Source organism: Pocillopora verrucosa, chromosome 7 (genome assembly GCF_036669915.1).
Source record: "Pocillopora verrucosa isolate sample1 chromosome 7, ASM3666991v2, whole genome shotgun sequence".
Taxonomy (NCBI): Eukaryota; Metazoa; Cnidaria; class Anthozoa; order Scleractinia; family Pocilloporidae; genus Pocillopora; species Pocillopora verrucosa.
Window position 1 is genome coordinate 19,764,111 of NC_089318.1, and position 26,644 is coordinate 19,790,754.

Consider the following 26,644-nt stretch of genomic DNA (forward strand, 5'->3'; position numbering starts at 1 on the left):
ACGTCTGACTTAAAAACGCAGTGTAAGTTACAGCAGCGGCTTTTTGTGGAATTCATCACCTGAGAATATCAGAGAAATCAAATCAATAGAAAAGTGAATGTATTTGAGTCATTGGATTTGGTTGTCTTTTATTCTCTCACTTCTAATTGAATTGTCTTGACAATGACAATTATTTTCATAGGCTATGTTTAAATTTGTCTTTCAATCTAAATACCACGTTTCTGGGGGTAAACAGTGTCAGCTAGCATGCTCGTCATTACCCAGATTGCAGCTGCATGATCGGTAAATACATATCTTCATCTACAAATTTCCAACATGGCTAGAAATGAAGGGACTCTCGTTAACCTTGAAGAAGAAAAGCAGTTCCTGTTTAATTACAGGAAAAAGATAAGGAGATTGAAATTCGTCAGGTGGGGTTGTAATCGACAGGCTATTGTTAGGAAGCGCATCAGACAGAAAATCAAGCCGTTCGATCCAAATCTCTACGAAATGCTTATGGAAGGGAAGATAAGCGAATGGGACATACAATGCGATTTTTGGTACTCTCCGGAGGGCAGAGGCAATATTTTACCATATTTACCAGGTACTACTATTTCATATTTTGCCAGTCTGAAGGGAGTTTACTTCGGTAGACATCCTAGAGATCAGTGTGGGGATTTTCGATGATTAGTAATAAGGCGTTTTTCCTAAAAATACCCCACGTATCGGAAAAATTATTTAACTCACATTTAACTCACGTTCCTCACATTTAGTCCTCACATTTAGTGAAATTTCGTACATTTAAGACTTGTTTTGGTGTTAACGCTTTCTGAATTTTTTACTCATAGGTGATGCAAATCTTGTTCACCGGCTTTGCTGGCTATTTTTTCTCTCTATAGGTTTAAGTACTTTTACCGATTATAGGAGGATGCCAGAAAATCTTAAAAGGAATCCTGAAGAGTTGTGGCAGCTGGACGAGCACAGTCCTTTTCCAGACGAAGTAGAAATAGTTGTGCCTGATGATCGTCCTTTCAAAGGATACATTAAGCCAAAGGGAGACCTTGATACCCCTTTTACAAGGGACAATATTATTGAGGTAAATACCACGTTTTTAATTGCTTATTTTTAAAAAAATCCGTTTCAAAGGGAACTATGAATAGGTATGTATAAAGCTGCAGTTTTTTCCAAAAAAGATTTTACATACAGTTTAGAGCAGTTTTAGTTTTAAGAATTTAAGGTGACTCATTACGTATAGATTTATTCAGAACTTAGCAGGAAATGAATACTGTTGCCATGGTAATCTAATATGTCCTAAAAACTATGAAAAATATCAAAGTTATCAAGATACATCGTCTATTCAGTAATGACGTTTAAGCCTGTCTCCTATCATGTTTTGCATTAGCTAAGATACGATAACACACACTTGCTTGTAATCTCGTCTTAAGTAAAGAATAACAACTCATCTGGTGATACTAAACTACAGCTCAGTAGACCGCGGAACCTCCGGAGCCAGCGGAACATGCGGAAACATTAAATCTCAGTTTAAAAATGTAAATAAACAAATCAATGACATTAATCTTCTTTATACCCGAAAATGAAATTTTGGACATTGTTAAGGTGCTTTAATTTTTGTCTCTATTTTATTTCATTAAATATAAATTTATCCTTTTGACCAAAAAAAAGATGGTTCCGCCTATCCTCAGTTTAGTAACACCCCGACCCATCTTCAACCCGATACTTTTCCATTTTTATTTCTTCCAGATGCTGAGCTGCCTCCCTGGAAGAAATACACTCCATGACTAAGGGCTAGCACAAAACCGAAAGTAGCCGCACAAGAGAAGTAGAGTTAGATCTTCGATTTTGTGTAGTTATCAAGACAGACTTCAGCAATTTTCTTCTTTCTGGAGAGAGAACTACCACTTAGATGTACAACATTAAAAAGGATATGTGAATGTTGATCCACGTAAGTTAAAAGAAGGGTTATAGCTAGTGTTACGAATGGTAGTATTGTCGACCACACTTCATTTTGAGCTGAGGCCGAGGAAGCCTACGTTGATTCTAGATTTCACAATTGCAAGAAAAAGTGAATCAGTGCAAATATCGCCAGGTCAAGGAAAAAATGCTTTTCTTCCCTTCCACTTCTGGACAAAACCGAGCAAAGACACGATTACCTTGACATTATAGAGGATAGACATCTTTGTCTCTGCCTTCATGATCAGTTTGTAATTGGCGCAATATTTCTTTCATATTTCTGTAAATTCTTTGGATATACTCAATAAACATTCGTTTTGCGCTCATTTATTTTATTCACTTATGATCTATATAAAGCAAAAGGTCAAGTCAAAATAAATCACAAAACGCTAACTGATTCGATTTACTTAGAAACGTAGCAGGATATTGAAAAGCGAAATAATATAACATGAATTTAAACACCAACATTTGCGGCTCTGGTTCTCAAAAAAAATCGTTAAGTATCATTTGGTAAACGAATTAAAAAATATACCGCAAAAAAAAACAAAGCAAAACAAAAACTAAGAAACAGAAAACCTCAAAAGATGAAAAAAAACAAAAAACAAAAAACAAAAAAAAAAACATAAACCGAAGTTAGTTAGCCGATGATATTAGGGACGGATAAGGAAGTTCTTAGAATTTAAGAGTCTTCTCAAATAGAATTTATATACTTTTTCGATACCTATGGAAGATTTCTACTCGAAAGTAAAGCTTGCAACTTTTCTTTTTATGTCAAACTGTAGACGTATCCGATTTGCGACACTCCATTTTCCCATCGTAGGCATCGTGTAAAAGTGGTTCTCCTTTCCGCTTTGTGCCCCCCTCCCCCCTCCCCCCTCCCCCATCTCTCTCTCTTGAATCAATTTTCCAATTCGGCCACCTTGTTCATAAACGTTTGAACATCTTTTGAAGAGCCTCCTGCGCTTTCAAATGGAGATGATTCAATTACATCAACATTTGGCGTCGATGTAGTCAATGCCAATCGTCTTCCCATACTGAAATGATCTAAAATAACACGCTGACAACGTCAATTTATACTATTTTTACATCATCATAACGTATAAAAAATTCCGTGCGCAACCCCTTTTTCCGATTCAAGATGGCCAAAAACAACAAGCAAATTGAAAACTTCTTCGTTCAGCTCAATTCCATCACAGATGGTACAAGATACATGCTATAGGATATCAACGCTATCATCCTACATGCAGAAACCACCAAAAAACAAGCTGCGGAACTCAAAAACTTTACCGACAAATCAATCACATCCTTCTCAGAAATGTGAGACCAATGGAAACAAGAAAAACTTTATCTAGAAAACGTAACTGTACACGAAGAAAACAAAATCGTACAGCTTGAAAAACAACTAGATAACAAAAATTGTAAAGAGAAATGTAAATAAAACCCCTTGTATCGCGTAATTTTACCCGACTAGTGCTCAGGAGCCTCCACGGTTTTTAAAGATGGCGTGAGAATGGAATGTAATAATCCGGCTTTCTGATTGGTCTATTTGTACCACGTGATCAAAATACTGAAAGCTGATTGGCTCTCCTCCGCACCGACTCCTATTACTACTGTTTCTTCAACAGTAAATGACCACCGCAATTATCCAAAATAAAGGTCTAACATAAGACAAAATCTTTTTGTTTTCGATAAGAAGATCATATCAAGGAACAACAGAAATAGAATACTATGGATGAAATACAAAAGGAAAAAGCAATATCATACCAGGTAGCTAGACACACGTTTACATTCACCGACTGCTGCTACAGACCAAGGCTGAAAATCACGTTTTAAGGGAAAGACGAATCAGCAACCGTTACAAGTGCACTCGTAATATATATATTGTGGCGAATTTTTTTGACACGTGATCAGGACTATTGAAAGAAGGCAAGACACAAAGCATTTAAAAGTACATGAAAACCGTGCACTCTTTCTTTTTTGCTTGCTTTCTTCGTTTTTTGCTTACCTCTCTCCAACAACATGGAAATGATTGAATAAACGTGGGAGATATAAATAGTTTCATAACAAGAAGACGATGCCATAGAAGTAGTAAATCATAAAGTCTGGAAACATATTGATAAATCGATGACACTTAATAGCAATCAAGCTAAGTTGTATGATACTATGATTAAGATCTCAACTAGCGTTAAATTACCAAGCCATGACATCCGTTATAACTTAGTTCAATCAGCAGTAATTAGTTTGCACCAGTCGCACTTCTAGTTTTGATTGAAATTATAACTTTGTAACGTAATGCGTTCTTAGCATGTGGTACCGATCTTTCGCGATAAATATGAAATCAAAGGGCTCTTGGAGCAAGCCCATTCATGTTATGGCTTAAGTTTGTAGTGGTATTTTGGATAATGATTTTAGATATATGAAATTCATATATTTGCACTGCGGTGAAGAAACGAATTTAAGAGATCCTTACAGCTAAGAACACTACTGAAACGAGTAGTTCAAAATAGGACCTAAAAAAATTCAGGCCCGTACGGGATTTGAACTACGACCTCTGCGATACCGGTGATCGTCAGGGCTATAACCCAAACATGTTCTCCAATAGAGTACTTAATTTACTCAACCGAGCGGTAGAGTAGTGGTGCAATTGAGCAGTAGAACAATTAGTTGAATGAAGGAGAAAATCCAGAAGAGTTGGGCCCTTCTTGCTTGAACGAGTGTTTTAGAGCCAACTCCTACAAAGTTAGTCGCAACAATAATAAAGCCATCACTTTTTAGCCGTCAAATCCTTCAGGTGTTCTTGATAAAACACCATAAGGGAGCTAAACGTGCTAAGTAGAAACAATCAGCTTCAAACTTCACTTAATACATCTATGTTCAAGTCCTTTTAATAAATTAGTTATAGGGCTGGAAACACGTTCCCCCGTGTATAATAATAATAATAATAATAATAATTATAATAATAATAATAATAATAATAATAATAATATTTAAAGCGGGAGCCCAACTCGCCACAGCGGTTTTTAGTAGGGCCCTCATTACAAGTTTACCGTTCTCGAAGTTACAATTTTTTGATCCATAACTCTTCTACGATTTGATTTCTTTATTCGTAAGGATAAGAATTAAAATGATTTGGAAAAAACACACGCAGTATTTTGAATATAATTACACTAATCAAAACTCAGTTGCTTTCGCATTCCATTCCACACTAAACCAAAACTGCAGAGAGATATTCTAACTCTATTAGTCATAATCAGTCAAATACGCCTAATGCCATCTGCTTCCTTTGCTTATAACAATAAAAATTCCCAAAGATCGCGAAATTTATAGACGCGTTAAATGAAGAAGTCTTGGGATCAATAGAATAATTCCTCTGCCAATTTGTGCACGTCGACATAATGCGATCCCGTTGCGAGGTTTCTCCTTAGACTATTTGTACTTACCTCTAGATATTATCAATATCAAGTTTACACACACACACACACAACACACATCCTCTACAAATTCAATTCAAATATAGATTCAAAGCAACACATCATCCACTGCAAAGAATATGCTTCGTGAGAGAAATTCGTCAAAAATATCGATTGATTCACAAGTGAGTATTTGGGCCATCGTCCTGTGTGAAGTTTTGCATTTGAGAGGTTACGGTGATGTGATTCTCTTTTTCTTCCTGTGCCTGATGGGTTGAAAGGAAAGAAAAATATCATGAATACCGGTATCAACCTCATCGAGAAAATGCGTCCTAATAATTATGTAGTATCTGTCATGAATGATCGGTTCGTTACTTTGAGTGAGAGCACGTGTGAATTCCCAATTATCGCTGAGATTTTTTCCTAAAGATATCACATTTTCCCTGGAAGCTTCGCTTCTCGGCCAAAAATCCATTTTTCGTAAAATCCCTCAGCCGTGGACATTATCAGCCAACATACCAGACACCCGATAGGGTTACCTACTGATTAGTAATAATAACACACAAGCAGGTACAAAGGCTGTAAATGATTTGGCGGCTTTAGTGTGATTCCCTTATGACTCACATGACACTTCACAGTGAATGTGCACTATGTAACAGCGAATAGTAAACTTGATTCGTTAAATTTGTGATTTACTCAAATTAGGCAGATGAAAAGCGAAACACCATACCTGCTCCCCTTGAGATAGATGTATTTGTACTTCTGCCATTGAGGTACTCAGTTTTCTGTTTGCTAGAAAGAAATTTTTTGATATATTTTTTTAGCCAAATGACAGCCCTGATATCTCATTCGAAGATTCTAATTAATCCAAAGGCAGCACCTAGGATTCACTTTTATCAAACTTTCAACCGATAAGTGAAATGCATTCGAATGTCAGAATGGACAGGGTAGGATGTTTATATGCGCAAGTAATTCTGTTCGATTGCCCACATCCGTACAAGTGATGGTTTTGCTGAAATGTTCGTCCTCATAAAAAAGATTATAAAAGAGTATACCTTTCTCGAAGAGAAAATAATGTTACCTGATGATGATGGGTTTGTTTCTTCGTCGTCTTCGAAGAATGACACCACTTTCTTCAATCTTCCCTTGTTCTCCTTCTCTTGTGGAAATTTTGATAAAATCTGTTTTGCACCAATAGAATGAGCAACATTTATCTTAATCTTCAAACTTCGTTTTTTTTAAATTTTTAAATTAAGTCACTTTTTGCGGAAACTTTATTAACCTTAACCGCATTGACATACCTGCCATTGTCCAGTCCTATTGTCTGCTGAACCCCTATTATCAAGCCTAACACCCCGCTTGATATACTCTTCACTTCAAAGATTCCATCTACATTCCTTGATGATTCCGTAGATCGGCGAAAGCTCGAAAAACTCAATCATCGTAGCATACCTAGCCTCACTTGATTTACAAGTCTGACTTTATTAATAAAATTATTTCACAGAAGTAAGCTTTGTTTTACAGACGTTTGAATTACTTTGATACAAATAATCTGCTTTTTTGGGAGTTTAATTATTCTTGAGTGGTTTGAATTTCAATTTGAGCGCTAAATTGTTTACTTGGTACGGCTATTTTGCAAAAACAAATTTTACTTTTTTTGAAGTCTACATATTACCTTAATTATGAGTTCTCCTCGCGAGAACGCCTCGCACGCTGGAGTTCCTTAATTAGATGGACATTGAAAGTCTCGAGCAAATAGAGAAAAGCACAGGGTAACACAAAACAAAACGTCTTGCAAACAATCCTTACCGGATCTACTCGTGATATACTTTGGAGTTGCTCTATTACGAGTTCAAGTTTTCTCTCCAGGTTCATCAATCTCTTCAAGAAGAAGACGTGAAGAAGAAGTCAGTATCAGATAATCAGATCGTTACTTCCTAAATTGAAATCGGGTTGAATTGTTCAAAGCACGAATGGCTTTAAAACAGAGTGGGGTTCCAGTGTAAGAGCCAGGATTCAGACTCGTCTCAACTACGTTTTCTTGGGAGATATCACATCTGAAAGCCGTCTTCATATAGAAAAAAAAACAGTTTTAAGATATTTACAACCGGAGAACACAGACACAAAGTGTGTCTGAAAGGCGTAAAGTGCACGCGACGACCCCGAGAGTAAATGGGAGTAGTTTTATGGTCACGATTCCTTGGCCTCATCGTTTAATGAATATCGTACAGAATTCATTGTAAATATGAGTCACAGCAGGTGTTATGAACTTATTTATTTATTCATTTGACTTATCAAATACCTAATACCTACCAACCAGATATCTATAATGTCTTTCCAGATGGTCGCCTGGAGCCGTATTCTTCTTTCCGCCAACTTTTCTCGAACCAGTTGTATACAGTATTGTGCTATTATGGGTTATGTGTCTCACTACAGCACTGTCGAAACATGCAACCAATTGGACGTAAAGAGGTCAGGGTGAATTAATTCGCCACTTTATGGGAACAAAATTACCTGGGAGTGATCATTCCGCATTTCTGCTAGATTTTTCGTCACGAACTTGAGGTTTTCTCCCAGCTTATCTAGTTTTTTGTCGCCTAGACGGATACAGGTGAGAGATAAAATAAAGTAATTAAAATTTGCTCAAAAGGAAAGACGTTTAAAACTTTGTGGAGGGGATAAGCAATATATCTAATCACTAAAAGGCTGAAAAATGAGCCTGTACTTAGTAATCATGTACCAGTTAACGGAAATGATCCGTCATATTTTTCCTTGTAGCGTTTTGTTATTTCAGGGAAAAACTTTTCTTGAAAAAACTTCTTGTACTTCTCGGTCCTTTGATTCTTTCTCTATGTGCACAAAAATAAAAGTAAGAAGAAATTTAAAATAAGTTTGAATATTTCTTCAATATTCTTATGTAGAGTAGCTCTAACTTATCGCTCTTACATGTAAAACCATTCTTCGAGCCTCAGCGAGATATTTGATAAGTTTGAAAATAATCCGGGATTGGATTGGCTTTTCTTTCATTCGTTCAGTGATTGGTTTGAAAAACTTACACCGCCATCTCAACCGATCACAAACATAATGAACTAAAATTAGTAGCAACTAATTCATTAGCGTTTTTCCACCCGTTAGGTACTTTTTACTTTATGCCTGATCAACAGTGGCTTAATTTATGTGAGCTTATTCCTGTGGCAGCCAAGGCGGGAGAAAATGGAAGCTTATTTCGTTAACCTGGTATAGAAGAGGAAAGCTGAGACGCTGATTCTCGTAGCTGAGACTCGCCACTTTTAGTCGACCAATGTATTATTGAAAACAACAACAAAATTCGCTGAAGAGACCGAAGAAAAACTCTCCAAAGCTACTTATACTATACAATAAATTCCTCTGGACACTTAACTCCAGTACCTCGGCCAGATGATCCGAATATCGTGCAAAATATAAGGCCTTTAATGGCTCAGAAATTATGTTGAACGGTACCACAACTAAGTGCATGCGTCTGTACTGTTCCTCAATAACTGCGCGTGAGAATTTCCATTCGATTTCTGCGTTAGTCTGTGTTAAAAAAATAGTAAAAAAATAATTTAATTAAAAGATTTAATCGACCGTATAAAATAAGCGAATGGTAATGGTAAATGGTCCGTATTGGTAAAAACTGTGCCCGAGGTTTTGGATCAGTACTCAAGACAGAGGGTACGGTTTTTCCCAACACGGACGGACCTGAGCTGGTGAATAACATTTTTATTGTTTTTTTTCCCGGAAACTTAAATAAATGCTCGTAGAAAGAACTCGAATGATTAAGAGCTGTAATTAAGGCAAGATCCTCCATAAAGAAAACATCTTTTTCAGCAAGTAGGTAGTATAGAAAACAGAGGTAGTGCAAATTGAAGGATTCACCGAAACATTATTCCATTTCCGCATGGACGAAAACTGTAATTTAAAAGGCTTCAAAGCAAACTTTGAAACAATTATTTTTAAAAGTATCTGTCACGATCTGACATCTGCCAATTAGAGAACGCGTCGGAAAAGAAAGGTGTATGAAACTTTTGATTGAAGAACAGTGTTCAGTAGCGGATCCAGACCTTGAGCTGAGGGGGAGCCCGGTTTTTTGTCGCTTGCTCTGCCGGCTTTTCTTCCTTCTGCAATTCTTTTTTTCTTTTAATTTTTTTTACCGAAAATGAGGGGGGTGGGGGGGGGGGGGGGTTTGCCGGGCCTCCCAGGCCCCTCCCCTAAATCTGTTCACTGATGTTAGTTTGACAAACAAAATCGATTTAAATAGCTATGACGATGATCTTTTCTGTATTGTTTACTTTCATCGCCGATCATAATTTACCAAGATTGACTTCTGACTTTTGAACCGTTTCAATAGAGACCGTGTATATCTTTTTGCGAAAGCTGGCAATTTCAAAATAATCAAGTATGGTACGAGTGCCATATAAACTACTCGCTCGAAACATCCGCTTTTATAAACTCTTCTCTCGGCCAATCTACACTATCATCTCAGTTGATAGAGCCAAGTTATCTTACCTACTAACTTCGATTGCTCGAACCGCACTGAGGAATATTGGCTCTTAGTCTTTTTCGTACGGACCTAACTGCGCTTGGTCCGCACCGCCACGACCTCAAGCCAACGTTCCCCATTACGGCCCTCGTACTCAGCTAGTAAGAAGTTATTATTATCTCTTTATTCATTAGCTATTACCTTGTATTTGTGATATGTGGTTGTCAACAAGGCTACCAAAATATTAACCAACATAATGACTGACAAAACCAAGAAAACCAAGTACAAAAAAACAACAACGTCCGAAGTTAAACTAGTGATGGATTCCATCTCCTCGAAATGGGTCATTCCAAATACAGACCAGACTAGCTGCCTTGCAGACTTGTAGAAGCTGAAAGAAATACGCGAAACTGTCAAAGCGTTTTGAAATGATGATTAGTTTTGTTATTCTTGAATTATGTTAAGATAAGATATAATGATATAGGACAAGAAGAGATGAAACAGGATAAGTGATACTTTAAGTATCAGCGTAGTTGACTTACCAATTCAAACTGCCTTCAACGCAGTACCTTCAACAAGATTAAAAAAACAACAACAGGATTATTATATCCTAAGAAACCCCTTTAAAACTGGATATTACTTTTAATTAAGAATGGAAGTCTGTGTCGAAACGGCCAATAACATTTGGTAAAATTGTGCTTCCCCAATCACCTTTCAACGGAAGAAAAGACAACTCAATTAACCCACCCACGGATAATACATCCAAGAGCAAGCAAAGTGAAGAAAGGATTCCTTTTTCGAAGGCATGTATTTTCGGAGCCTCAAATAAAAGCAATTCTTTCAGTAAAGCACTGCGGAAATAAAATGTGGATAAGTGGCAGTGCAAGTGAGAACAGCAGAGTCTATGTTACTTCTTGTACCATTCGATTCTAGATATAAATATAGATCAAGCACTTTTTAAGACAGGTAGATGATGATTTAAATGTTTTTATATCAGATATTGATTTTGCGTTCAAAATTCCATATGTGTTCGGGTTTTTTAAGGAAACTTTATGTTGTGAACTTTTAAAAAAGTTCCTACAAAGTAATATGAGAAGAAAACAGAGGAAATTACTCTGCATTATTTGATCCGCTGTTCAAGGGCGTCAGGAAGGATGTCTCAGCTGTGTAACACTTAGTGATGGCCAACGAGAATGCGACAATGACAAAACCAAACTGGATAAGTATGACCAGTAAGTCAAGACACATGTGAAACAACGCCAGTTGTAGTGGACCAATAACTGAACTGAGCTCCAGGATGCTGGAAAATCGTAGAATAAGAAGCATGCCATCGAATCCATAACCGTAATGAGCGAGTTCCAACAAACGATTTTTATAGGGATCACCACCAATAATAACAGTTGCTATTCGAATTGTAATGACGAAGGCATAAACAAGCATTATCAACACATCCAAGTAGTTCCACATGTCTCTGACAAAAAAAAAGCACACAAAAAAAACAAAGTCATTTCATTGAATTAAATCGTCAAAATAACGAGAATATTTGCGGGTTGGGTGCGATCGCCTGGAGTTCTAATGAACAATCAATCATTAAACTTAATTTAATGATAAATGTAATAATGATTAATTAATTTAATCACGGGCACTTCATAGCCATTTAAAAAAGGATCAAACTATAAATACACAATAATAACTACAGTACTGTATAACTATGAACGACACTAAGCATTTTGACAAGCTGCGTTCTGTGAACGCCGCGCCTTGTAAGAAGACTATTCCCGACATGTGGCACTACTATAAATAAAACTAATTCATCCAAATATCTGACAACTTTGAGGTCAAACATCTCCTCTTGCCAGAAGGCTACAACACTAATTTTAACTACCCTTTAAAATCCATCATTTCATCTCTGAAAACCATCAAAAAAATATTTGAGGATTATCGTATTTTTGTCTTTTATGCCTTTTAAAATCTGCGACTGTGACAAGCTTCTCTCAACCACACCTGTCACGCAATTCTGTCACTTGACCAAATAAACCCACACTTTTTAGCTCTTTATACAAGATGATTGATCAATAAAACTTAAAAAATGTGAAAAACTTTCGAGATATTTTGTAGGCATGGAAAAGTTCAAGTTTAGAGAGATGCATGTTGGCGAAAAATCGATGGGAAAATCGTAGCGTTTCTTTCTTCTGTCGTTTATTACTTTGGAGATTTGCTAAAATCAGGAAGCAGGGCTTTTGTACGGAACAAAACATTCATTAGTCTATAATTTGATTGTTTATTATCATTATTGCACAACAATAAGGACTGGTGTAACAAGTTCCCGTGTGTTACAACTTCGGCTTTTCCAGACCGTGGATGACGGAAAACTATGTCCCCCTTATTTGAAAGGAAATATCAATAGCCTCATAAAATTTATTAACTGCGCCATGTTTCCAAAAAATAAGACTGGAAAATATTTTTTCCACTTTCCACCATCGAGAAATTCCACGCAGAAATAGTATTTGTAGCGTGACTGCGTGACCTTTCTTGAGAAGTACAAATTGTTCATCTTTTTTTTTTCAAGAAAACACTTCTAGAAAGTTCTTAAACCTTCTGTTATTTTATTTGCCTGTTTTTTGCCTGCAAATATCGTATGGATTTGCCATTATGTCACGGCCTTTCCTGCGTGCACGTGCGAGTTGGTACGCAGCACTCTCTCGAGTTTCTTTGCGCGGTGTCGGGCTAAGGTGTGTAGGTCTGGCTCAAAAGATATCTGCACAGCGCAAAAGGGCAAGCAACACGGGTTCCCATATTTTCTCCTTCTTCTTTATTTGTACTTTTATTCTCTTTCTCGCATCATCATACATGTATGTTTTTGTGTTCCCTCAGATTTGGAAGTAGGCTATGAAAAGTCAATACTGACCAGAACTGAAACCTTCTCTATCACTATTTGTTTCAAAGAACCCCTGTTATTTATAACTTTATTTCTCAAGAGAATGCGTTTTATTTGCTATTTATTTCCATTTGTCTCGTGACTCCCATAAACTGTGTTTGCGACAACATCAATTGAGAAATCAAAAGCAATTACACCGGAGAAATTCGCTTTTAGCCCTCTGGCCGCAGAAGGCAAATCCATGTAATGAAGCGCCCTAAGACCTCTGTAAACTAGAGACATTACGTCGAGGAGGATGTAATGTGTTGAGGGATCAAATATTTACACTAAATCTGTGACCTTCAAACGAATCACGTCCTCATACATGTAACGTCCGAGAAATGTCACGCATGTACAACACCGTAGGCGCACCTGGCGAATTCTTTCCACTGGCTTCTATAGTAAAGAGACAGCTTATTTACCATTTGTATATAAGCAAGCTTATTTACCCTACTTGAAAAAATCCTTGATGAAGTCTACTATTGTCAGACGAAACGCGTAGGAGATAAATACAAGTGTTTACTTTCTCAGTTTGTGCAGTGATGTTCACAAGTTTGTTCTGTCGAAAACGCTTTTAATGTGAAGTCACGTCGACCTCGACCTCGACATAAAAATTAAGCTCATCCCTTCATTTGAGAGACGTCAATGTATTCCAAACATGCGTTTCGTCCAAGACGAAGCTTATTCTAGCTCGTATTGGCTTTTTTGGAGATTACGAAGGCCGCAATTTTACGATATGCCTCAAATATCATGCACAACTTGGTGTGAGATTCAGACCTTCGGGTTCGTAAATGACAGTATCCTCCTCATAAAAATCGGAGACGTAAAGTTTAGAGAGAGGCAAACCTGAAGATGGCAGAAGAAATCAAAGCTGGTGGCGAGTCTTCTTGGTGGCAAGGTGACTGTAAACGTAATAGAACGCGTACTTTAACGGCTATCTTAGAGTCGGCAATGAATAAGTAAGAAGGGCAAGAAGAGCGCTTATTTGAACATCAGTTTTTCTAACTGGTGATTTGTGACTGAGATGAACTTTATATCATATGATTGCTAGGAATACGCAGGTAATGTAGAGGCGCTCACATAAATAGAGGCGGGCGATCCTCCCTCTAACTTTAGAACTGCGACGAGTTTATAGCGCACACCAACTGGCACAGTTTGGAGCACCTCAGGATCTCACTAGGTCCATCGCATTAGAAACCTTCAGCAAACTAATCGTAGAAGCGAGTGGTTATCAGCAACGTGCACAGATCTCTGAACGCGGGTCATCGCGAGAACCATACCCAATCCGTCACAGACAGAACAAGAAGGCGAGATATTCTTGCTAATAGGACTTCCCGGATGTATTAAGACGTTCCAGTCATTCACTGCCATCCAAAAGCACCTTAACGTAGGCAAACACAAGGCGAAGCTGACTAAAAAATCCGCCTTAAGATTAAGAGGAAATGGACGGAGACTTTCCGTTCTGTAGGGGGGTGGATACGTTCAAGGTCGCACCTTAGGTAAAATTTTGACGAACAATCCCTAACTAGCCAGGTGGACTTTGGATGGGCTCTTTGGAAAACACAAAAAGCAGCCACCTTTCCTCAGAAAACAAAAAAATTATATCCTAGACGTGTGCTGGACAGGGGAAGAAACTAGTGATGCAACCGCCTCTAATGTGGCTTCCCAAATATCGAGTTTGAGTGACAACACCGGCCAGAAATGTTGTCTGAGGCTGACTGGTTGATAGAGTAGCAAATCGCCCGATACTTCAGCCGGTTATCTGCTGCAACAAAAATTGGTTTATTGTCGAGGTCCCCCTCTGTAAGTCTGAATGAGGACGACGAGGCCGATACCGATGATCTAGCTTCAGAAGTCGAAACCGACCGAACAAGGCAGAAGATAAGGAGGAACCTTGCAATATTTAGACGAAGACTGCAGGAAAGGGTACAGATGCTATTAAGCTAAAAAAACCCCTACCTTTGTATCTTAATTTTCTTTCATATTTATTGTCTTTGCTCACGAAAACAACTGACTAGGTCTTGGGATTTTTTCATCAAGGGAAATTTGCAGGAAGCCTATTGGTCAAAATATTGCTGGCTCATTCTTAATTAATTTTACAAGTCACGCAGTTAAACGCCGGCAATACTCGATCGAGAGAATTAAGATTTGCGTGAAGTAGTAGTAGATAGCAGTAGATAGTTGATTCTGATTAAAATCACAGCCAAAAGCTGAATTAGATTAATCGTTACAATAGTAAAATCTAATAAAAGTATGAGAAAATTATAAGAAAAATGTACACAGATTAACTGCAATTACTATATATAAATGTATTCATGAGTCTCTTCGTCTTAGCCAGAGGAACATTAAATTTCCTCTTTCGTCTCAAATTGAGTTCACAGTTGTTCTGAGGAGGCAGGAGCTTATACAGTTTATGGTCTGAGTTACAGGTGATGGAATCAAAAAGCTTAGTTGTGATAGACTGCCTGCGTTGGAAGAGCGTCTCCAAATTGGCTTGATTTAATGCGTCGCTATATGGAACAAACGGAAAAATAATTCGCATGGCACGTTTCTGTAGCTGTTCTCACTCAACAGATAAATATGCAGGAAGCGCGTTGTGAAACACCGGGCATGCGTATTCCATTACTGGGCGGATACACGTCCTGTAAAAGATTAGCAGATCTTTAGTGGGAATATTCGCTCTCTTCAGTTGTTTAAGAAAATATAATCGACTTGCAACTTTTTTACTTATTTCAGCAACATGACAGTTCCACCGAAGGTCGGAAGAAATGTTTAGCCCCAACAACTTAACAGTAGACACTACCTCTATTGCTTTCCCGTTGATAACAATTGGAGCAAAGTCCGCGGCTGATTTAGCGAACGAAATCCGCAGTTCCTTACACTTCGATTCATTTAGCTTGAACTTATTTTGATTAGACTTAGCAATCAGTTCCTCCACATCAGATTGAATACGAATGCCTTCTTTCTTGTGAACACACTCTGCAATAGTTGTGTCATCCACGTATTTCCACAGATTCGTATTGGTAGCGTTGATGTCGTCGATTATAAGAATAAACAGCCACGGCCCGAGCTTGGTTCCCTGAGGCACCCCTGCCGGTACATTCCTCCATTCGGACGGGCAATCTTCTCCCAACTTGACTCTCTGTGTACGATCTGTAAGGAAGTCGATGATCCAAAACGATACGCCAACCGGTATGTCCAAGGCGAGCAGTTTCCCAGCGAGAAGCGCGTGGTCTATCACGTCAAAAGCCTTCCGGTAATCGAATAAGACGACCCTGACGGTGGATCCTGTACCGTCTGTGTGTTTGGCCCAGGAGTGCACCATACTGATTAATGCATGTGTTGTAGAAGATTTTGGGATAGCCCCAAATTGGTTGTCTCCAATTTTCTTGAGAATTGATGGTCGCAAGTATTCCGCAACAACAAACTCCTCTGCCACCTTAGAGAGAATGGACGTTAAGGAGATGGGACGCAGATGTTTATTTACGTCTTTAATTGGTTTCTGCTTTGGGATCGGCACGGTATCAGCAGATTTCCAAGAAGGTGGTAAACTTCTTTCAGCAAAAGAACTGTTAATGATATCAGATATTGTAGCGGAAAGGAGATCTGCATTTTCCTTTGAGCAACCATGCTGGAATACCGTCAGGGCCAGACACTTTCCTAGGTTTGATCGACACAAGCTGAAGGTAAACAGCATGCGTAGAAACGAAAAATGGTTGCTCGGTGGAGTGGTCTTGCGACAGCTGGAAAGATTCAGTAGATAACGGTGTAAAGTCTTGCATTGGGGAGAGGAAGGTATCATTGATCAGGTTGGCCAGGTCCAAGGCACTGAGAGACTTCTTCCTTATGTGTTGTAATGATCTCATAGCTCTTCCGAGTCCCTAACGGCCGATGACGTGCCGCTCAGTTTCTTAACTCCACTCCACCAAGCAGACGGTTTGCACTCCTTAAGCTGGCTAACTTTGGAGTCGTAGTACCGCCAACTGCAGATCTTACGCTCACGGTTCACTCGGTTCCGCAGAAATCGAAACATCGGCTGATTATTTTCTGCGAGTGCTCTATGCCGCCGTCTGATTAGATCTTTCAAACATGAATTAATCCAGGGCGGATCTCTAGAGTGGATCGCTTTGGATCGCAAGGGCAGTGCACTGTCCAGACCATGTTGGATTATTGACTGAAAAATTGACACTTTCTCTGCGCAGCCATGCACGTTGCCGACGAGGGTGTACACATCGACCTCTTGGAGGTAGGTGTGTATAGCAAGGCGATTGCTAGGTTTTAAGTCCCTTGTTTTGATTGTTGATCGCGAGTCCGGAAGCTGGGATCTATCCTTTGGCTGTACCTCTACGGACATGTGATCTGATAGACCGTGGGGAGGACGTTAGGACAAGGTCCATTATTTTATCGCCTCGCGTGGGGAATTTGACAATCTGTTTTAGATCAAAACTGTTCTGAAGACGCTTGGTGTTTAGCCGATTGAAATCTCCAACAATAAGCAGACCACTGTTGGGAAAGCGCGATTCAATGGACGACAAACTCTGCCACAAATAATCTAAAATTGCAGGGTTATTGTTGTTTGATGGATGATAGATTATTCCTAACACAACACAACTGAATCCCCTCGGGAGACGAGCAGGTCGTAATTTTAACCAAAGCGCTTCAAAAGATGGGTCTTCTAAATCTTCCAGGATAGTAAAGTTGATATTGTCTCTAATGTATACGCAAACCCCTCCATGAGTAATATCAACTCTGTCCTTTCGCACTAGATTGAAGCCACTGAGCGCGACAATGTTATCTTGAATATAACTACGAAGCCATGATTCAGTTATACAAACACAATCCAAATTTGCATGTTGGGCAACGTAGCGGATTTCATCAATCTTGGGAGAAAGGGACATAACGTTCCCAAGATTGATGTTTGATGAAGTAATAGAATAATAGAATGATGAAGTAATAGAATACTTGAAAAAAAAAGGAAGATAATTTACGATCGAAGCAAGCAAATAATCATAGAAATCTGCAGATTATTCTAAAATTGTTATTTAGGAAACAGCATGAAGAACGCGCTTGAATAATTCCTAGGGAAAGTCTTCGGATCACCCAACAGATGTTAGTTTGGTAGAGTTCTGCATGGAAATGTTCGATGGCGGTAAGTGACAATGACAACACTATTTTAATATTATTTTAAGAATAATAGCACAGTTTTTAGTCTGATAGAGCTATTAATATTTGCTCTCAAGCGAGAGCGCGGAATTTCTCTCAAGAAAACCGGGAGGGATGGTCTATCTCCCACCGGAAAAACCAAAGCAGAAACCAGTGTGTCTTTTGGAGTTTTGGGGTAGACCCTTTAAACTGGCAAAGTCTCATTGAAATCGGTGAGATGACATGTAGCACGACTACCCAATGCTCTCGTGGACACACTCTTAAGCGTCTGCGTGACCCTGGCTCACTACCAAATCTGGAAAAGAACACTCAGGGTACGTTCCTTTGGTAGGATTCGGTTTAGGATTTGTGATCCAAGATCACACAGATCACGGTGCATCAAAGGAACGGAGCTTTAGTTCATCGGATCAGTTACCATGACAACAGGCGTGAAATTGTGGAGCGCGTCAGCGGAATCGCGCGCGCTAGATTTAAAAACGAAAACAAGATGGCCGTCGCGGATAGATCAGCTGTTGTTTCGTTCATAGAGGAACCTCCCAATGATTCAATACTACAAGAAGCGAGATTTTGTGAAAATGAAGAATTTCTATTGTTTATTTTGATAAGGGAGAGGTGGGGCCATGTCCGCATTGAGAATTATTTCGAACATATTAAACCACTCTACAGTGTTTCAGATTTTTAAAGTCATTTTCGGATGTCAAGAACTGCAGTGAGCTGTTTGGAACGCCTGTTAGCTGCTTGCCTAGGTCTGCCGCATGGACAAAGGAATGGGGGAAGACCTACCATTGACTTACAGAAGCAAGTACTGATTACGCTATTACTTGGGAACCCTGAATGTCTGCGATCAGTGACCGATCGATTTAACATTACAAAATAGAGTTTATTTCGTGTTTATCGCAGAAGTTGTGGAGCGATTGCCAACAATCTTTCCGGTCAATATATGAAGTACCTACTTGTTTGAAATTGAGCGCCGTTGGGCAAAATGACTAATTTCGGATCCTTCGCCCAAAAGAACGGGTTGGATCAAGGATCCAATGATCCGTCTTTGGGTCGCACAGATCAGTGATCCGATAAATCCTTTTATTGGATTTATTAGATAACTGATCTGAAAATGGATTTACTCGAAAGGAACGCCACAGATCAGAAATCCTGATCCAGATTCTCCCAAAGGAACGCACCCTTAGTGTTCCGTAGCTCAGTTGGTAGGAAATGTTATCACGAGATCAGAAATGCAAAAGTTCAGTTGCATCATAAAGCAGAACTCACCTTCCCTTTTTTTTCTTTGGCAACTAACCTGTGCGAAAATGGTTTTGCAGTAAGGCACGTTTCTTAGCATATCAAAACCAAAGGAAAAAAAAAAAAACAAAAGCAATAATGACGACAACAGCAGCAAAAACCCCGACTGATTTCGATGCGGATCACGAGTGAGCAGCACGCTACAATTATAACGCGTGCCCTAAGTTCATTTACCTTAAATAAACCTTCGATGCTGAACTTCGATACTGTTGGATCTCACTAAGAACAAATCCAGTAAAGAAGAGAAATATAAAGCTTTCTTCAACGGTTAGAGCGACAGACGAACCAATCATGGATGTCCGAAAGAAAAGTCCAATGAAGGTCAGTTGCATAACTTGAGTCTTCAAGAAAATGACGTAGGGAGTGTCGAGGTACTTTCCATAAATGACTATGGAGTAAATAACAATAAGGTAGATTAAATATTTCGTGGTCGCAAAAATTGCATAAAATTTCAACTAGTATCAGGCTTTGAACATCTTTACAGCTCTTGCAAGCACTGAACTGAGAAAACGTGTACGGTAAAGACTTAGTCTAAAGTCCTTGTAGACATACAGACAACCATTTTGAATAAAATTTGATTCTACCAGAAGCAAAAACTTGTGATATGCACCACGTCCGTGCAGAATGAAGCTAAAGTTTTTAACATGGCACTTACTATGACACCATATTTTATACGAAACCTGACGTTTTGAAGCAAATGCATGCACAATCTTAGCGTCGCCACAGTAAATAAATGGTTTGAACTCGGGGGTAACATTTTATCCAGTGGTCTAATTTTCCAACTGAGGATAGTCATAAGAAGGACTTTATCGTCAGTATTGCGTGACGTTTTCACAAACTGAGTGGAAGTTACCATCAGAGTGAAGTGAGGAACTGTCTATTGAGTGTCAGAAGTCTGGTTCGTGTAAACTGATTCGTCACTTGAGCCGTTATGTCATTGATGATTGAAGATGGAATTTATTCAAAATACCTTGGATTTTGGGCAAGTCTGTTCTGCGTTGGTTTTGTAATGCAACATATGCATTCAATGGGAGCATAACCGGTGTAAGTATTGCGTCAACCATCATAATCAGCAAGAGAAGAAAGCGATGTGGAAGTCGTGACTGAAAGTCCTCCGATAAGCCAAGTTTCCACCGTTTTTCTACTCTTTTGAAAATAAATGGATGGGATACAAACTGCAAAATAATCGGCAAGTTGTTTATAATAAATGAAACCGATAGTGGAAAATTAGGAATTAGGTAGAAGTTGTGGCGCACCTTTTTCCGTCCGTTAGCTATTGCTACAGCCGTCATTTCACTGAACAGGGAGGCGTAGCGGTCCGCAGCTTCATCGTGCAGGTCTTCTTCTTCAATTCGTTTCACTTGGTCCAATAAATCATAGGAAAAGTCTTCAACTCTATCAGCTAACTTTTCAATCGCTTTCGTGTTTTCCGTACTTGTTTTAGCGAGTTGACAAAGTTTTCTATTAACCTACATGAAGAGAACAAAAATGATCAATTGATGATCTGAATTATGAAATTGTGTTGTGCATAAAATTCTTTGCGGCACTTTACTCGAAACTTCCCGAGTTTCAAATTATGACTAGAGATCACGAATTGCAACTTATATTTGTTTAGATACCAGGAGTTCAAGAGATTTATTTCTCAATTCCTTTTCATATTTATTAGTAAACAGTATATAGTCTGACATGGTTTGATGCTACTCTGGTTTACAGATTTAATGAATGTAACCGAAGAAGATACAATTCATAGACCCAACGTTTCGACAATCCTGTCTAGTGCCTTCATCAGGGATGATCTAAACGCTGCAACAAGAGGTCCTTTTATATGATCACTAATTAGCGGCCTTTTTTCCGACGAGATGCAAATAGGCGTCAGGAAGCAAACCGCCATCGTCACGATTTAAAGGAGCGTGGGCGGGGTTAATATGCCAAGCCTCCAAACAAAGGCGCTGATGGTAACGCCGATTAGTGGTGATAATTTTAGAATTATCCCACCCAATTATATGGTTAGTTAGGCATGTGTGCTCCGATAAAGCTGAATTTTCCTTTTTGCAAAAGAAAACCGCTTTTTGGTGCTCTTTTAAACGTGTAGCAAACTGACGTTTGGTCTGTCCGATGTGTTCGTTGTCATAGTCATTGCAAGGAATAGAATAAATGGTGTCGGTTCGTTGTTCTTTCGTGACAGGATCCTTAGGTTTGGCGAAAATATGCCCCACCACCACCCAATACGCCATTTATTCTATTCCTTGCAATGAGTATGACAACGAACACATCGGACAGACCAAACGTCAGTATGCTACACGTTGAAAAGAGCACCAAAAAGCGGTTTTCTTTGGCAAAAAGGAAAATTCAGCTTTATCAGAGCACACATGCTTAACTAACCATACAATTGGGTGGGATAATTCTAAAATTATCACCACTTATCGGCGTTACCACCGGCGCCTTTGTTTGGAGGCTTGGCATATTAACTCCGCCCACGTTCCTTTACATCGTGACGATGGCGGTTTGCTTCCTGACGCCTATTTACATCTCGTCAGAAAAAAGGACGCTAATAAGTGATCATATAAAAGGACCTCTTGATGCTGCGTTTAGATCATCCCTGACGAAGACACTAGACAGGAGTGTCGAAACGTTGGGTCTATGAATTGTATCTTCTTCGGTTACATTCATTAAATCTGTAAACCAGAGTAGCATCAAACCATGTCTGATTGTCCACCTGGTTGCCGTGTGAACTTTAATATAGTATATAGTCTGCAAAAAAATCCCTTTGTCTCAGCTCATCCACAAATAATACGTTTTGGGGCGTTGTTAGCGGTACATTTGATTCTCATCATCACGTCGACAAGATGGTGTTGTTCCCTCAGATATCCACTTGTTACTGACAGACCGTTGTGCTTTCTTTCAGGGACTCACGCCTGATTAGAATGACGTCTCATTTCAAGATGTTGAATGGTTTATCCAGCCCAACAGGTACACCAGGGGATCATGATCAATGAAATTAGCTATGAATCACAGGAAAACGCGTATTGTTTTGTTAGCGTGTTCTAAGACTGCTGTGTTCTCAATAACATCAACACCACGATAGAAATTCACCAACGACGGCGGGCTAGATGGGGGCTCGTGGTAATTTATCCTCATCACTTTACGAAGCTTAGCAGCATACCCTCAAAACTTAGTTATGTACAAGTAATACTAACGATACATCTTGGAAAGCCTCCATGAACCAATTATTAACAAATTATTAACCTCAGGACGGTATTGAGCGATGTCTTTTAAAGAAAACCAACCAGTGAGAGAGAGAAATTCAACGTGCACGTGCAACTCGTGTAGCGTACCTTAAATGCTTTGTCAATAGGATCTTTTTCATTGCAGAGAGCGCTTGCTGTAACTACTTTCTTTATATCGTCCCATTCACATTTTTCTCCTCCCTCAAGAAAGTCTTCGAGAGAACTGATTATCTGGCCTAATAATAAAGAGCACGTTTGCAAATCAATCTGAAGATTATCTGTGCTTTTGAGTCATTAAAACAAGAATGAAATGGCCAGTTTGGATTTCCAGTGGCCCGATTTTGAAGTGCTAGGTGAAAATAATGGCTATGACCAGAAATGATTATCTGACAAAATAATAATAATAATAATAATAATAATAAATAAGATCTTTTGACAGGGAGCCCACGTCACAAAGTGTGGTTTTCAGTGAGGCCCTGCATAAATCTAACGTAAGGATAACAGAAAATATAAATATGGTTATCAATAATAGGATAAAAGGGTATAATCAATAGAAGAGACTACATGTTTTTAACAAGACGTCTAAAAACTGAAAAATCGGAAATGTTCTTAATGCCGTCTGGGAGAGCGTTCCAGTCATCTACTGCATGACAAACAAACCGATGCTGACATTCAACTAAGCGTTCCTTTAACTGGGAAAATGAAATTTTTCGATTGAACATGCTACTAACAATGGAAATTGTGGAGTTTTTCACGGCCATACATTCGTTTGTAAATATTAATAAAAAAAGATTCAGACTGTCATTTTTGAGTTTGAGTTCTCATGCATGTTATTAGCTTGAAATGTTTATACATCAACATACTCGTCATTTTCGTGAAAGATGGATTATTTTTCCACTCAAAGTCGATGTGCTTTGCCTAACAACGAAATAGTCATCCTGCGGGAAGAACAATAAAATTGGAAAACTCTTTTTGCGTGCTTATTTGAAGTTCAGTCTATTTGAATTCATGGTCAGTCGAACTCACAAATAGATTTCTTGCATTCCATGAAATTCCATAAAATTCTAAAACATGGCATTTCTTATTAAGTGCGGGAGTAACTGCACCGGGCTTACACTTATCTTTCTCATCATTAAATTTAGGTATTGGATAGAGGTAAAAAAGGCACATAGGATTATGAAGTTGAATGGTGTTGTTACCATGGGGGACTTACCTTCTGTCCTTTCTTTAGGAAAATCCAACCTTAATGAATTTAGGCTCGCCTGACTTCCTGTGAATGAAAAAATGCACCAGAGAAATCTAGTAGCTAGCCTGTGATGCATAGTCTCATTCCTCTAATTTCTGCGATAGCGAAAGCAGAAGTTTTTTTGTGAATCACTTGTACTGTGATCATACAGCAAGGACAGATTTAGAAATGGCGGCGTCTAAATTTAGATATAATCCACAAAAGGTTAATCTCGAACAGGTTAATCTGGAATCTAAAACAGAAGTGAATTTTTTTCGTTAAGTGCACTCTTTTGTGATGGACATGAATTTGATAGCTACTGGACACAGTTAATCAGAAGATAGCAGGAGATAAACAAGTTTGAGGGGTCCACCTTACAATGAGGGTGAAAACTGAAGGAAAAATATATGCAGTTAGAACTATCTGCAGAGCTAGTAAAATAAATAAAAAATTTCCGACCAAACCTCGGTTAGCTTAAACGTGCTTCGAACGACCCAGCCCTAAAGCTTAACTCTTCTTTGTTGCATATTGACACGAAGCAAGTTATGCCTGACTTTAAAGAACCTTCCTAGTTCATTCTATTAAGTTTAATTAAGTAAAAAGGACATAACATCTTATCTCATAACCTTACCCATACAGTACAACGTATTGGATACTGATAGAGTTGGTCCACCGGCATAATTCTTAACTTTTTATTGTTTTGAGAATAAGAAGGAAAACAACAACAATTAGTCAGAGCAACGTCATTCGCGGACGCTTAAACCTTACAAATGAATTTTAATATAGCTTTTCCTTTTAAGCTAATTACGGAAAAAATAAACAATATCTTCTGTTATAACCTTACTCTTACCGTGCAACTCACTGAATTCTGATGCAGTTGGTAGATTGGCATCATTCTCAACTTTTTTTAGCGTTTTAGGAATGCTTCAACTTTTTTTAGCGTTTTAGGAATACGAAAGAAAAAATTGTTTGAACAAATAATTCTTAGCTTCTTAAACCCTATGAATCAATTCCATGCAGCTTCTTCTTATGACATCCATTCATAATCCACAACAAATGCGTCACGAGCGTTGCCAATTCTTGGCATCTTGATCAAAAAAGCTTACCCTCACTGTGTAATTCCCAGGATTCTGATGTAGTTGGTAGATTGGCGTCATTCTCAACTTTTTAGTGTTTTGAGATTAAGAAAGAAAAAACAATAATCAAACTGAGCAAAATTATTTTTGGCTACTTAAACACTATCAATTAATTCCATGCAGTTTCTCCTTACGATGTCAATACGTTATCCACAAAAGATCTGTCTCGAGCGTTGCCAATTTATCGGCTGAAGAGCGCAATCATGTTGTAACACAGATTTGTACGAGGCAGGCCGACACGCCGGACGTGTAAAAATATGATAAATTTTCCAAGGCTTGTTACTTGACTCCTACAATCCCAAATGGGCTCTTTTAAAAGAGTTGTGTTGCATTATTCCTCCAGCGGAAGACCACTGAACTACAACTTCTTAATCATGACCATATTCAAAATATGAGCATGATTCTTGCATGTTCTTGGGTGAGAGAAAATGTGAGAAATAAAAAGTGGAATGTAAAAAGTCAGAAATGAAGTGGAAGTTTGTAGGTGAAAAGTGAAAGGTAAAAAATTCTTAGGATTTAATACCTCCATCGTTGTCCAACCCTTTCACGTTGTCACAATTTGAAGCAGGAAATTTCGGTAGATTGTCAGGATTTCCCTCACTCATTTCGAGCTTAACGTATTCTTAAATAAAAGAGGAAAATAGTGGAGTCATTGAATTAGCAGCATAAAGTATAAATAAGTATTAAAATGATGTAAGGCTAATCAAAGGCTTAGACGAAAAAATGAAGGAAATAGACCAGTGCAAATACAATTTTAACAGCTATCTTTTTTTCACTATTATGCGCTGTTTGCTATAAAAAAAAACAAAGCTAAAAAACAAACAAACAAACAAACAAACAAACAAACAAAAAACATAACGAAACAAAAATCAAAGCAAAGAAATTCTCCTGAAAGAGATTTGTGGAAGACACACTGTTGTTGTTTTCCATGTGAAAAATATGCCATGAAAAATCAAGTAGTCTTAACTCGACTTACTGCATGATAAGGATTGTAACTGGCAAAGAGTAGCTAAATTAGTAATCGTAGCTTCTTTGAGTTGTAGCCGTGAGTTATCATTACCCCAACATTGACTACTTTAGAACTAACATCTACTAGTCACGGCATTGTAGCTTTCGACCGCTCAGATCAATATAAGGCCATGAAGTTAGTTTGTAGCCTGGTAGAAATACCACAAACTTTCATTTTCCAAAACGAAAGATATTATGCTCTCCTTGAGGGCGGGAAAAAACCAATTAGTTTCAAAAGTGTATAGTTAAATCCTGAAGATAATCAAAATGTATAATCGGTATTCTGAGTTTTCTTTTCCTCCGTTAGTTTAGACCATAGAAATCTAACGCGAGGAAACAAAGTTTATCAGTACACCTTAAAGGTTTATCATTACCAGATGATCGGCTGCTAAAATTTGCCGCGTAGAATAGGCGGAGATTTATTTGAAAGCAGAGCGGGGTGCTGTTTCTACACTTTGCTTCCTGAAACGAACGTGTCTCGCACGTTCAAATAGAGTGTGCGTTTTATTTCCACTTGTCACACGGATTAAAATCCAACGTAAGATACAAAAGACCGGATTTGACGTCAACGCAGGAACGCGAACCGCGTACCGGTTACCGTGAATCGCTCACCTTGACAAGGAACGGCTCACAATACACCATTAAGCAACACAATAACCTCCTAGCAAAGCGAAATTGGTTGGTCAACGAAGCACTTCTGTTATAGAGAAAGAGGTCAATAGTATTGTGAGCGGTCCTTGTTACGGTAAACCGTTCTTGTTCGTGTGTTGGCGTCAAATCCATTCTGTTGTGTCTTACGTTGGGTTTAAAT

At 38.5% G+C, this 26,644-nt stretch overlaps 2 protein-coding genes across 2 annotated transcripts; one reads left to right on the forward strand and one right to left on the reverse strand.

Moving 5' to 3' along the window:
• The first annotated feature begins 277 nt into the window (after positions 1-277).
• Positions 278-2,238, forward strand: LOC136282401 (uncharacterized). The gene is made up of 3 exons (XM_066170027.1): positions 278-583; positions 879-1,075; positions 1,741-2,238. Exons 1-3 carry the CDS (start codon positions 316-318, stop codon positions 1,780-1,782), a joined length of 507 nt encoding a protein of 168 aa, XP_066026124.1. The 5' UTR covers positions 278-315; the 3' UTR covers positions 1,783-2,238.
• Positions 2,239-5,539: 3,301 nt separating this feature from the next.
• Positions 5,540-24,324, reverse strand: LOC136282582 (short transient receptor potential channel 5-like). The gene is made up of 16 exons (XM_066170261.1): positions 24,321-24,324; positions 23,678-23,734; positions 22,573-22,700; positions 20,494-20,706; positions 20,208-20,412; positions 19,412-19,625; positions 10,976-11,332; positions 10,404-10,430; positions 10,063-10,252; positions 8,769-8,915; positions 8,101-8,209; positions 7,875-7,957; positions 7,170-7,241; positions 6,442-6,517; positions 6,091-6,152; positions 5,540-5,626 (listed from the first exon to the last, which is right to left on the reverse strand). The coding sequence occupies exons 1-16, from the start codon at positions 24,322-24,324 to the stop codon at positions 5,540-5,542; spliced, it is 2,031 nt and encodes a 676-aa protein (XP_066026358.1).
• Positions 24,325-26,644: the final 2,320 nt, after the last annotated feature.